This window comes from Sinohyriopsis cumingii, chromosome 11, assembly GCF_028554795.1.
Source record: "Sinohyriopsis cumingii isolate HCF-2022 chromosome 11, ASM2855479v2, whole genome shotgun sequence".
Classification (NCBI taxonomy): domain Eukaryota; kingdom Metazoa; phylum Mollusca; class Bivalvia; order Unionida; family Unionidae; genus Sinohyriopsis; species Sinohyriopsis cumingii.
In genome coordinates, this window is record NC_142971.1 from 33,466,934 (window position 1) to 33,479,943 (window position 13,010).

General features: G+C 34.4%; 1 protein-coding gene across 1 annotated transcript in view; it reads left to right on the forward strand.

The window, feature by feature from the left end:
- The window catches only part of LOC149787881 (V-type proton ATPase subunit S1-like), a 29,749-nt gene extending 22,688 nt beyond the window's left edge, over nt 1-7,061 (forward strand). Inside the window, exon 9 of the mRNA XM_089974124.1 lies at nt 3,736-7,061. Coding sequence (XP_089830250.1) covers nt 3,736-3,945 — 210 coding nt within the window. The 3' untranslated portion in view covers nt 3,946-7,061. The remainder of the gene's footprint in view (nt 1-3,735) is intronic.
- Nucleotides 7,062-13,010: the final 5,949 nt, after the last annotated feature.

Genomic DNA, 13,010 nt, shown 5'->3' on the forward strand with positions numbered 1-13,010 from the left:
TATATCCAATCTACTTGTCCAAACAATAATACACCCAGGAAGATTCCGGCCAACCTGAAATGACTGTCCTTTTCTTCTACACACTCAGCTCTTACCAGGACAGCCTTACAGTCAAACAATTCAAACCTTAAAACCTTAATTTGTGGAGACTCTTGAGAGTAACCATCTGCATGCCTCTATTCCTCAACTGGGCAACTTTCTCTGGCTTTTTTTTGTTGAGGAGAAACAGTCTGACCCCAATTGCAACCAAAAGCTACCGCCCCATGATATTGGACATATTTGGGCAACATGTTTGGGCAGTTTAGAGATCTATCAGATATTTTAGACAATATTGGTCTCCTCTTAGGGATTTATTTGTCTACAAAGATATCCAATTGGGGGGTTTTAACATGGCTTGTTTTGAACCCCTTAGAGCCATTTCTGCGAGCCTCGCTTTCAAACACACCACTTCGATCCAATATATAGAAGCTGCTCCCTCCTCCTATTACTTATTCTCCTAACATAATGTGATTGAGGAACGTATTTGATGGAGAATTTTTAAGTAAATTATGTTTCTTTGAGAATACTTACCCAATCACATTACTTAAAAACTCTACCAACCTCCCCACCATTTGAGCATCCATTTTAGTGTCTCGCTCAGCTAGAAAATGAATTTGTTTCATTATTAGAACCACTGGATAGAAGGCATATACCCAGATTCCCTCCCAATTTTCTTGAAAAGGCATTGATGGACCTTGCCTTTCGGAATGGAGAGATGAAGGTGGGCATTTTGTTGTTCAACCTATCATGAATAGGTCTACCATGGTCAGTACCAAAAAACATGTAATCCATGGTAAATGGTTGGATGGAGAGACCACCATATGAAGCATTTGGCCTGTCTTTGATAATGAGTCAACCAGGACATTGAATCTGCCCCGGATGTGTCTGACTTGTACGATGTAAAATAATAATAATAATAAACTTAAATTGCACACTTACACCAAAGTCTAGTTGGTCCTAAATAAAAGATGGAGCCCCTCAGACATCCAGCGTGGCCACCATAATGACCCTCTTGAAAATCTTATTATTGTTACTTCTGAATTGATAGTCAAAGTGTCATGTGGTTTTCAATTATATGTTGTTGGTCAAAGTGAAAATGGTGCTGATCAGACCTTGAATATAACCACTATGGCAGCCATCTTGAAAATTTTGTTCTAGCAACTTCTGAAGAGATTCTCATATAGGTATAGGATTTTCAAAGAAATCTGTATTCTTGTTTGTCTTAAATAAAAATGGCGTGAACAGTTGTGGCCATCTTAAAAATCTTCTTGTTACTTCTGCTGATGATTGGATGGATGGCCACATTAATATTGGGTGTTAAAACATCTCACAAAATGTAGTTGGTCCACAATAAAAATAATGACCTAAACTTTTTTAAAACAAATCTCTTAACAGCTACACATAGCCATTCTAATATTTTTTTCTAGCAATATATTGTTATTCCTAAGTTAAAATAATGCTGATCTAGGCTGCTGATCCTAAAAATCTTTACATGGCTACATTTCCTGATTGTTTGATCTTATCAACGTGGGTTTTTTACTGAAACACTTTAGAAGTATGTAACCTCTTCTGGTTGAAAATAGTGTTCATCTGACTTTAGACATAGCACCATAGTTGCCATCTCAAAAAATCTTATTATCACAGCTTTTCTTGTATGAATTGTGGCATTGATATGGGATATTCACTAAATCACTTTTTTCAGTGTTTAATTGGTTCTGAATGAAAATGGTAAAAATCAGTATATCAATTCGTTCAGAGAGTTTTGAGAATCACACCTAATTGAACTTGGGGTCAATTTTCAGCATTCAGTCACATTTAGACATGGACTCCGAATACGCCATCTCATTTTTACATGATAACTTTAAACAAATTGTTGAAGGACTGTTCCTATGGCCTAGTGGTTACAGCATCTGCCTCGATGCGGGAGGTCATGTGTTCAAACCCCAGCTAAGTCATACCAAAGACTTACAAAAATGATACTAACAGCTGCTTCGCTAGGTGCTCTGTATTAAGAGGTTAGTGTTAGGACTGGTTAACCTGGTGTCAGGATAATGTGACTGGGTGGGACATAATGCTACATGTCTGTGGCATGATGCCCCAGTGCCACACTGCAGACATCTTAGTGATATGATTGAAAAATTGTTAAAACTACTTAAAAAATTCCAATCACACACACACACATTGTTGAAACTTAACAAAATTTTGCATTTTTGCACTTTCTTTTGTTGCCTCTATGCCCATTATAGCTGGATGTAACCAATTTTGTATCCACAAAATTACCCCATCTAAAGTCTTCAAGAGCAAACTTTAGCAAACAGGTCCTTATGATGTACATAATATTAATAATTCTATTTCAAAGTTTAATCTAACATTGCTGTTTTTAACTTGGGTTAAAAGTTAAATTTTGTAAGGTCTATAATATTTTTTGTAATATTTTCATTACTGAGCGTCTTTTAACTTTTGGTTTTAAGGCCAAAAAAATAATGTTTGTGGTTGGCATCCTAGCACTTTACCCCCATGGTTAAATAACAATGTTTTAAAAAGTCACATTAAATATACACATTTAATAAAAGAACTACCTCCCCAATGTTTAAAGCCAGTACAATAGGAAACTTCCTTTACTCACAGTAGATGCTCACATCGGTATCATGGATACTTGGATCTCTTTACAATTCATTCAGCAACATTCTTGTTTGACACTTTTACCTTGCGGTCAAGGTCCCATCAGGGAAAAATTTGTGTTAAGGTTTTATTTATTGTTTTTATTATTTTCATTGACTAATATTTCTTAAACCTTTGATAAGTCTCATCCTACTTTGCATTAATCATTATGAAGCCATGGCTTACTAAGACAGTTCATTCTGTGACATGTCTTGTCCCTATCACCTTTGGGTCAGTGTCACATAGAAACTTTGTGCTAAAGTTTTGGCTGTTGGTGGATTTTCTACACTCTTGGGACGGATCATTTTGAAGCTAAACCATTTTATTCAGTGACATAAATGCTTGCCCTTTGACCTTTTTAGTCTAGGTCATATTCATAGACGATTCTTGTTCAGGATTTGGTGCAAATTTTTTTTATTTGCTTGCAGTTCATAATTCCCTTGATGGGTTTTCTTCTTGCTTGGAATGAATCGTGAAGCTAAGTTGATCATTCATTTGGTGACAGGCATGCTTGCCCCTTGAGCCAATGAGAAAAGTTTTGTTATGGTTGAAGATTTTTTTTTTTTTAGTTTGTTTATATTTACTAAACCCCTTAATGGACTTTCATGTTTGGAATAAAGCATTAGCAGCTAAGAGAAATCAGTCATTGACATTTACTTTCACCCTCTTTGATCCCTGGGTGAAGGTCACAGAAATTTGCATTATGGTCTGTGTTCAACTTTCTTTTTCATTTCCTTACATTTTCTAAATTCCTTGATGGAGATTGTTCATGCATTGGATGAGTTATTATGAAGCTAAAACAATTCATTCTATTACATGCCCACTCTCCCATTTTGATCATGGGTCAAGGTGACAAATTTTACATATATGCTTTTATCATGGGCTTGATATGTAAACCGTGGTCTTATTATAGAAACTACCTGTATACAAAGGACATGTCTTACAGTTCTGAGCATGAATGTACATACAGAACACACTTTTAGCTTCATCTGCATTTTCTTGTTTCACAAAATAGCCTTTTCTTTTCCGTCACAGGTTCAAGCCTTTAACATTACATTGTACAAGTTTGGAGATGGATGGGATTGCATAGGATTCTTCACAACTGGAATTTGGATGGGAATCTTCAGTGCAGTCATATTGCTCATGATCCTGTTCTTTGGAGTGAATATGATCGCCAACATCAAGACCTTCGATCGATTTGATGATCCAAAAGGAAAGACCATTACTGTTAATGTCAATGATTAATCCGATTGATGTCCATGCAGAAAACTAATGAAATTGCAGGCCTCCAAAATCCCTTTATTACAAAAGCATTCAGTTGTTTTCATTGAAAAAAATTCTTTCTGGATGCTAATTTTTTTTCAATTACTCTGCACAGTGCTTCATTATAGACAACTGCTCTTCTGTTTTGGAAAAATTGCCTGTGTTAGCTCAAATATTGGAATGTAAAACTGAATTGGACATATTGTTTTGCATTAAGGTCCAATTTACTGTATACTGGCCTATGAAATAGGAAACTACCACATGTATTTGACAAACATGGAAAACTTCAGGAAAAGAACAACAGTATAAAAAGTATGTCAAAGTAATTGTGTTAAAGTCCAATATACTGTTTAAATTGGCCTATGAAAAAGAATAGTAACTTGCCAAGCTACTCTTTATAATTGTAGACACTTTTTGCTACAAAAGACCTGGAGAATAAGCTTTCAGATCTCATTTGAAATCATATTAAAGGTTTTGCTTATAAATCTATCATCAACACCAGCCATGCATGGATATTGGGATATTTTACTGGATAAACTTAAATATGAACTAAAAGTAATACATTTCATTGTTTTGTTTCCTTCTGGTTAATTTTTTTCTTCAGTTTATAACTACTGTCAACATCAAAACCAGCAATACTGATGACTAGCAGTGTTATCAGTCAACTGTACAAGTACAACTTCTGCATTACAGAGTAGAGGCTAATAGAAATTTTCATATGCATCAGTGTAGGATAGGAAAATTCCACTGGAGCATCAGAAAACCTGTTGATACATAACACTATGAGAATTGTGTTTCTACCACATATTAATGGGCATATTAACCTCACAAATAACATAAACAGAACTTTTTTCTTTTTATTAATGTTTATGAAGTCAAGAATTTTTATTTTTAATGATTAATGTTAGAGATATTGAGATTTTTTGTTGTTGAAATTTCCATGTATATTTTGGGCTTTAAGAATCGTTTTTGTGAACAATATGATTGTCACATTGATTGATGAATATAATATTATAACCAGGATGAAATATATATATTTAAATTTAGTGCATATAGGGTTTAATGGCATGATACAAAATTGACTATACAATGCCAATTAAAAGTTTAGTTCCAGAAAGTTAAAGGAAGAATTTGTGAAGACCTTTAGATAAAAGATGTTATAAAGGATGAGGAACATAAAGATGTTATAAAGATAGATGTTATTAAGGATGAGGAAGTTAAACCCTTCAAAATAAATATTTTTTCTTACAAGACCAAAGGTAAAAGATGCTAAGTTTTGAAATGTTGAAATAGGAATGTTTAGTAAAATGATATATGAATGTACTTTAAAAAATTAAAGTATACCTTCTAGGTGGGTGATGAACCTGGTTTCATTAGACTGGGGGGATGTTGATAACTTTGGCGTAGGAACTGAATATCTGCTAAATTTTATTTTTTTCATCCAAATGTTGATACTTGATTCTCAGAGATATTTTATTTTGTTGCAAAATATATATTCAAGAAAGCAGTTTGCCAACCATTTGGTAATTCAGATACAATATTTTCTCCTGTATAATGCACTTGATATTTTATTTTGTTGCAAAATATATATTCAGGAAAGTATAGTTTGCTGACCATTTGATAATTTGGATACAATATTTTCTCCTGCATAATGCACTTGCAAACATTTCACAGATTTGACCCATATCTACAGTTGGATAATGTACAGGTAGATTGGGGTTGTCTATTGATTTCAAGCAAGCAATGCTAAAATTGTTGGTAGTTTCTTTGTATGTTAGACTTGTGCAAATATTGTACATGTTGTTTAAGACGTTTAGTGAGATTTGTCTGATTTGGTTGTTTAGGCTCAGTATCTTCAGAAAGTCAGAGGTCACACTATGCTTTTGTTTACAATTTGGAGGCTCTGTGCTTTATTATTAGAGCTGTATGCTTGCAATCATAGTTTTGGTGTATCTTGTAGAAGAACCTCTATTGATAAACCACCCCTTCTGCCAAAAAATAATGGTCTTTCAAGACAGGTGGTTTCTCATGACAGGTCATAACACATATATAATCAATAAATCTGCATGGAGATTCTGGTCTCTCAAAACAGGTGGTCTCTCTGGACAGGTTTTACTGCATAGCTGCCAACCTTTCAGGCTTACAGTTAGTGAAAATATGGATAAATAGTTGTGAATTTGGACATGAATTGGTGAAAAATACCATGACAATAACTCCATCCACTCTGACCATCAATACTACACTATATCAAGTTCGCAATATAAAACTAAAACAAAACACATATGCAGAAATATTTATCAAGACATGATACTGTGGCAGACGTGAACTTCCTCAACTGCTTGAATGTAAATTTGTTTTCTAAACAGTTCAGACTTCTTGCCTGCTGGCCAACTGTACTAATTGGCTGTAGATCTACTAATATCGTGACTAGCAGTACTGGACCATTTTGGCAAATGCAGATAGCACGACTAGTGCTTAACAGGAAATCAGTTATTTTATTAAAGATTTAAAATAATTGAGGATTGGAAAATTCATGAATTTTTGGCTTGCAGCATAAATCCGTGAATTGCTGAAAAAGTCCTTAAATTCACAACAAATTTGTGAGGGTTGGCAGCTGTGTTACTGTACTAATAAAGTAGCATGTATCAAGGAGTATACTGATTGTGAACTGGCCTTTAGGATTCTGCATCCATTTCTATTCAATTTTAGACAGCCCTTTGCAATAGATTTTGTACTGAATATTTCAACTCACTTCTAAGTACGAAATTTAATTTGTGTTCCCTTGTCCAGGTTACACAGGTTCCATTTTATGGTAAGCATTTCATTGAGCAGGTATCCTTTATATCTCGATTACACCTAGAAAGGGCTGGCCAAGCCAAATAGGTAAAACTCAGGGTCAGCTCTGTACCTAGAACAGCATCTCATGAATTTTTGATTCAGTGGTTGTAATATTATGCACCTTAAGTAACCAGTGTATTCAGAATTACATACTTTTTGTATGAATGAACAGTTTAATTGCAAAATTTGTGTTCTTTTCTCATTTATATCAAATAAAAAATTTATGTCTGAAATAAAAAATTTATGTCTGAAATAAAGAATTTGTTTTTGAAGTAAAGAGCAGGGATGGTCCTGGCTTTTAAAAAGCTGTCGCCAAAATAATCGCCAACCTCAATATTTTGTCGCCAATTTTCAAAAAGTGTCGCCAAAAAAAGTAGTGTACATTTTTCCAAGTGTTAATTTAGTCTATTAATGTAACAGGCAATGAAAATTACAAAAGATGGATTAGTTAATACTTTAATTACAACAAGCATTAACAAAATGTTACAAAGTGTTACATGAAGATCCGTCGCGATTTTAGAGCTGCCCACTTGTTGAATGCAGTTTCAAAGTCTAATTTTTCACATCTGTACATGCTGATTCTCATTAAATTCTCGAGAGATGAGATGCAGAGCTTATTTCTGATGTCAGTTTTCATGAGGTTCATCTTACTGAATCCACGTTCACAGTCCTCAGTGCTGGCAGGTGACACCAGTAGTCTCTCAGCAGCCCCCCCCCCCCCCTTTATGGATAGCTTCACAAAGCTTGTAGCGAATTGCTTCCTAAATCCCAAGAATGATCACTGAATGCTGTATAAATTTTCTCGACAAGAAAAATAGGATCTCCATTGCCACGAATGAAACTTACACGAGTCAACACCTGGCAATATTGGACCGTATATATAAGCGTAAATTCACACCCAATTTAGGGATTCTTTCACTCCTGTATTTTGAGAAATAAATAATTATTATTAATTATGCAAAACTGTTTTTTTTTTTTTTTTTGCTATTTCTTGTTGCGGAGTTTAAGTCTCTGCAGCCGTAACACGGGACTGATGGCAAAAGGAAAAGATCAATGAGTAAAATGCTGCACTGGCGACAGATGTAATTGTGATTGAGATTTTTTCCATTTGCTTTGTATTTATACACAGTAGTCGGTACTTCAAAGGTTATCAGTTTTCTATGAAGGTTCAGCAAAACTATTGTATTGGTATATGTATAAAAAAAAAAACACAGAAGGATTAGCCATACAATTAATTGTATCTGTTTTATTCGCGTCTTCAGAAGTGGGTCAGTTGTAGGTATAGTGCGGTAGCATGATTGACTGTATCGCAGCATACAGTACTCAGCCCAGATGTCAGCATAAGCAGATTATGATGTAACAATGCACTGTAAAGATAGGGTTGTCAATAAGAACAAAGGATCGTTTGTGTAACAGATTGATTCCAATGCATTGCTTAGTCAAGTTTATGGCTTCCTTTCGTTCTGGCTTTAAATTTATTCAGTCCAAATCCATGATTGTATGTACAAATTAAATAACCAAAACGTATGTCGCCAAAAAAAATCGCCAGATGGGATATTTTTGTCGCCAATAAGGAAAAAAAATCGCAATTTGCGACATTGGCGAAGCCCAGGACGATCCCTGTAAAGAGCATCTTTTTTTTTCTTCCTAACATACTATACAGAGAGGTTATCGTTCTGTATGATTTGAAACCAAATATGGTTTCTGGCTTAACATCAAGAAGACGTGGGTCGGGTTTGTACTTACATTACAATTGTTGTTTCAACTTAAAAACTTTTGAACAGAGTTATTAATTCACTCCTATTATTTGGATGTATTTTGTTATCCGTTCTCTGCATTCAAGATTCCTATTAGATGTAGCCATTATAATTACAGTATCTGTAAACTACATTTTTGATGCATTTAAGCTCAGAGAAACATATACGAGCAAAAAGATCTCAATGCAAGAAGTATTTAATAGCTGCTGAGGCCCAAAAAACAGAATTAAAAATCTTGTTCATGAAAAAGGGCCTTGTGAGGTAACAGAAAATGATATGTTCAAATGCAACACTGCCATGTTTTAGGGTAAGACAAAAATGTATATGTAACATTGCAGATTATTTCCTTATTTTGCCCCGCATTTTAATTTCTTTGTAAATTGTTGACTTACTAAAGACTTTATAGGATGCTAACAAGCATCATGTACTGAGGTAAGTAAGATATTTCCTCCAAATTAGTTAGTATTGAAAGATAAAACAGGAAATTGTTAGAATCACTTTCAGATCACTGCGTGCCTTGGTGGTACTAACCTCCTAATGCTGAGCGCCTAGCGAGGCAGCTGTTAGTACAATTTTTGTAAGTAGTATGACTTGGCAGGGGTTTGAACCCAAGACCTCCCACATCTGAGGCAGATGCTCTAACCACTAGGCCACTGGAGCGGTCTTATTACCAAAAGTACAAACCAGCCACAAATTTACTTATTCCAGAATAAAAGTTTTTCTGCAAAACCCATTATTCTTGAGCTGGTGACCTTGATATTTGACCAAAAATATAATATATGATCAGTGACCTTGATCCTTGATATTTTGACCCCAAAATAAACACTTCTTTTTACCAAATGTGCAAGTCATCAAGAGACTTTGACATCTTAAACAAATTATTCTCCATGACCTTGAATTGTGACTTTTTCACTGCAAAATCTAAAGGTTTCTTCCTTGACCCAAATCCAAGCCATACACAAAATTTGGCCCAGGCCTGTTATGGAGAATTAATACCATTGTGTAGGAACCATTTGTCTTCTTTCAGTCAGTGATCGTGACCTTTGACCTTTTTGCCCCAATTCTATCGGCTTTTTCCCTGCTGAAGAACAAGCCATTCCTAATAATAATATAATAACAATAATGCTTTATTTATAGAGGGTGACTCATTAGTCAAGGACTATTCTCCCTTGAGGCCCTCTTAAGGAGAGTATAACAATGCACATTATATGAAGATGGCAATAATTACTGTTTATTTTAACATGTTTAGTATTAAAATACTAAATTCCATTATCTGTTAGAAACACATACATGCTCATGATATCTTTTCTTAAATACTCTAATATTTTCAGCAGATTTTACATGTAGTGGAAGCTTATTCCACAGAACTGTACCAGAGTATTGAAAACTCTTTTTAAATTGCTCTGTTCTTGGTTTTGATATTAGAAGGTTTCCATGTGATATTGATCTCAACTGGTATTGTGCTCAAAAAGGGCTGAATAAGTCTTGAAGATACTCTGGTGCAGTTCCATGTAGACATTTATATAAAAGAACTGCCTTGTGAAAATCTATCCTGTCATATATTGTGAACCATTTGAATTCTGTAACTAATGCTTTTGAGGGATGATCAACAGATGCATCTAAAATTACACGTGCTGCTCGTTTCTGAAGTTTATAAATCCTGTCAAGCTCAGATTTGGCACAGTTTCCCCATACATTAGAACAATAATCCATTGTTGGAAGAATATATGACTTGTAGTATAGATTGCGAGTTTCCATAGGTAAATATTTCTTGATTCTGCTGAGAAGGGCAATTTTGGATGACAGTGTTTTATGAAGCTTATCAATATGGTCATTCCATAATAAATTATTATCTACAGACACACCTACAAGCCTTTCATGTTTGACATATTCTAATGGATGATTATTTATTGCAAGAGACAGTTTTGGGTTCCCTGACTTGTGTAGCTTTTGTGATGTCCCCAAAATCATACATTTTGTTTTACCTTCATTAATTACCATCCTATTTTGTTGTGCCCAGTTTTGGACTCTGATAAGGTCTGAGTTTAATTTCATTTGGATAACTTCAGTATCAGAACTAGATGTATACAAGGTTGCATCATCTGCAAACAAATCTTTGTTTGTGGATTCATTATTTAATGGTAGATCATTGGTATAGATAAGGAAGAGGAGAGGGCCCAAAACTGAGCCTTGAGGGACTCCTGAATGAATAGTGCGAGTTTGAGAGCTAATATTGCCAATGCTTACTTGTTGAGACCTTTGGTTTAGGTATGATCTAAACCAGTTTAAAGAAGGATTGTCAAACCTGTAACAGTTCAACTTTTGCAGCAGAATTTCATGATCAACAAGATCAAAGGCTTTCTTAAGTCAAGGAAAACAATCCCAGTCTTATGTCCATTATCCATTTCCTTCAGCCAAAGATCAATTAATTTGATAAGTTCTGTTTGGCACGAGTGGTACTTTCTAAATCCTGATTGAGCTTTATGAAATAGAGAGTATGTTTCAAAAAATTTATAGACCTGAATGGCTACATGCTTTTCAAATAGTTTTGACAACACAGGTAGAATTGATATTGGTCTGTAATTTCCTGGATCCTCCTTTTCTCCTTTCTTAAAGATAGGTGTAACCTTTGCACGTTTCAGTGTTTCTGGAAAATTACCACTCATTATACTTAAATTTATGATACGCGTTAGTGACTTTGTTATTACTGGTGCAGCAATTTTAAGAATTCGTGGACAAATACCATCCAATCCAGAGGATTTATTAATATTAACCTTAATTAGCATATCAAAAACATCAGCTTCACTAACATTAGCTATTGAAAAATAATTATCATCAGGAATTTTAGCTCTTATAAATAATAGAAGAGCATCAAGTTCAATTGGGATATTAGTCTGGTTCTGAATACTCTTACTGGAGATGCTTATGAAGAAATTGTTGAACATTTCCACAATGTCTTGTACAGATGTTGCTATATCATCATTTTGCTTAAGTCTAGGGGGAAGACAACTGTTCTTGCGTGGGTTCAGCTCTTTTAGATGCTTCCACAATGTTTTGGTACTCTTACTTTCATTAATAGCCTGTTTATAGTAGTTCTCTTTTGCCTTATCTATCAGGTGCTTAGTTTTATTTCTCCACTTTCTATAGCTTTTCATGTCTTTTTTCTTGTGGAAATTATCTCTTAGGTGCCTAGCCTCATTGATCTCAGGTTGTAATCCACTTGGGTGTAATTTGGTGTTTAACCCTTTTTGTTTTAATTGGGGCATGCTTGTCTAAGGCTGCATTGAACATCTGATACCATTTGTCCAAGGCAGTGTTGACATCAGCTATAGTGCAGACTGATTGGAAAGGTTTGCAAACTAAATCATTTAAGAACATTTCCTCATCAAACTGTTTGATGTCCCTGTATTGAATTTCAATGTGTTGGCCATTTTTAGATGATTTCGGAACATGTCTAGTTATACAGACTGGGTAGTGGTCACTCAGTGCATACACTGGTACCTTAATTTCACTTACGTTTTCAGGTTTATTAGTATAGACATGATAATGATAGTAGCACTTTTATCCGTTACTCTAGTTGGGGTGTTAATTAATTGAGTAAAGTTGTAAGTTTCAAAGCTACTTATCCATGTTAATGGTGGAGTTTTCATATAGTCAATGTTAAAATCACCTAATATGATAATTTCCTACCTGAAATATTCTCAGCATCTTTTTTTTATTTTTAATGTTTTTCTAATTTCATGTTTGTTTTTGTAATAATATTATTATGTTTCTTATCTTATAGGTGTTGTCTAATGTTGTAAAGCGCTTAGAGCTTTTAAAGATTAGGCGCTATACAAAGTCCTCATTATTATTATTATTCACAAAGTTTGGTTCAGCCATGTTATGTGGAACTAATATTATTGTGTGGAAACCATTTATCTTCTTTCAGTCACAAAAACATTTGACCCTGAAACAAGCTTCTTAAATTTCCCCCAAGTGCAAGTCACCTGACGAGTTTAGTAGCTGTATATACAGTGGAGAATTTAAGTTATTGTGCAGAAATTAAATAGGTAACAAACATGGATGGATAGGCAGACTGACAGATATCATAACATAATGTGCTCTGCCGTATGATGGGTGTCTAAACAAATCCTGTATCTAATGCTGTCTGAGGATAAGTTATTTGTAACTTATACAAAATGTTCTTGCTGATTGTGGTTTCATTTTGTTTTTGTCAGTATTGATTTTCATGGTTTTGTAAAAGGATATTGTCATGGGTACTTAAATTTATTTATTAGCCTCTATCAAAGTTTGTATATTTGTAGATATTTAATTTCATGCATTAACTTTTACAAATACCCAAAATAAAAATTTTCAAAAGAACAAAACCATACTGATGAGAACAGTGGTCGCTTGAATGGTAGTTAAAACAATACTAGAACCAGTATAAACACACATCAGACACCTGCC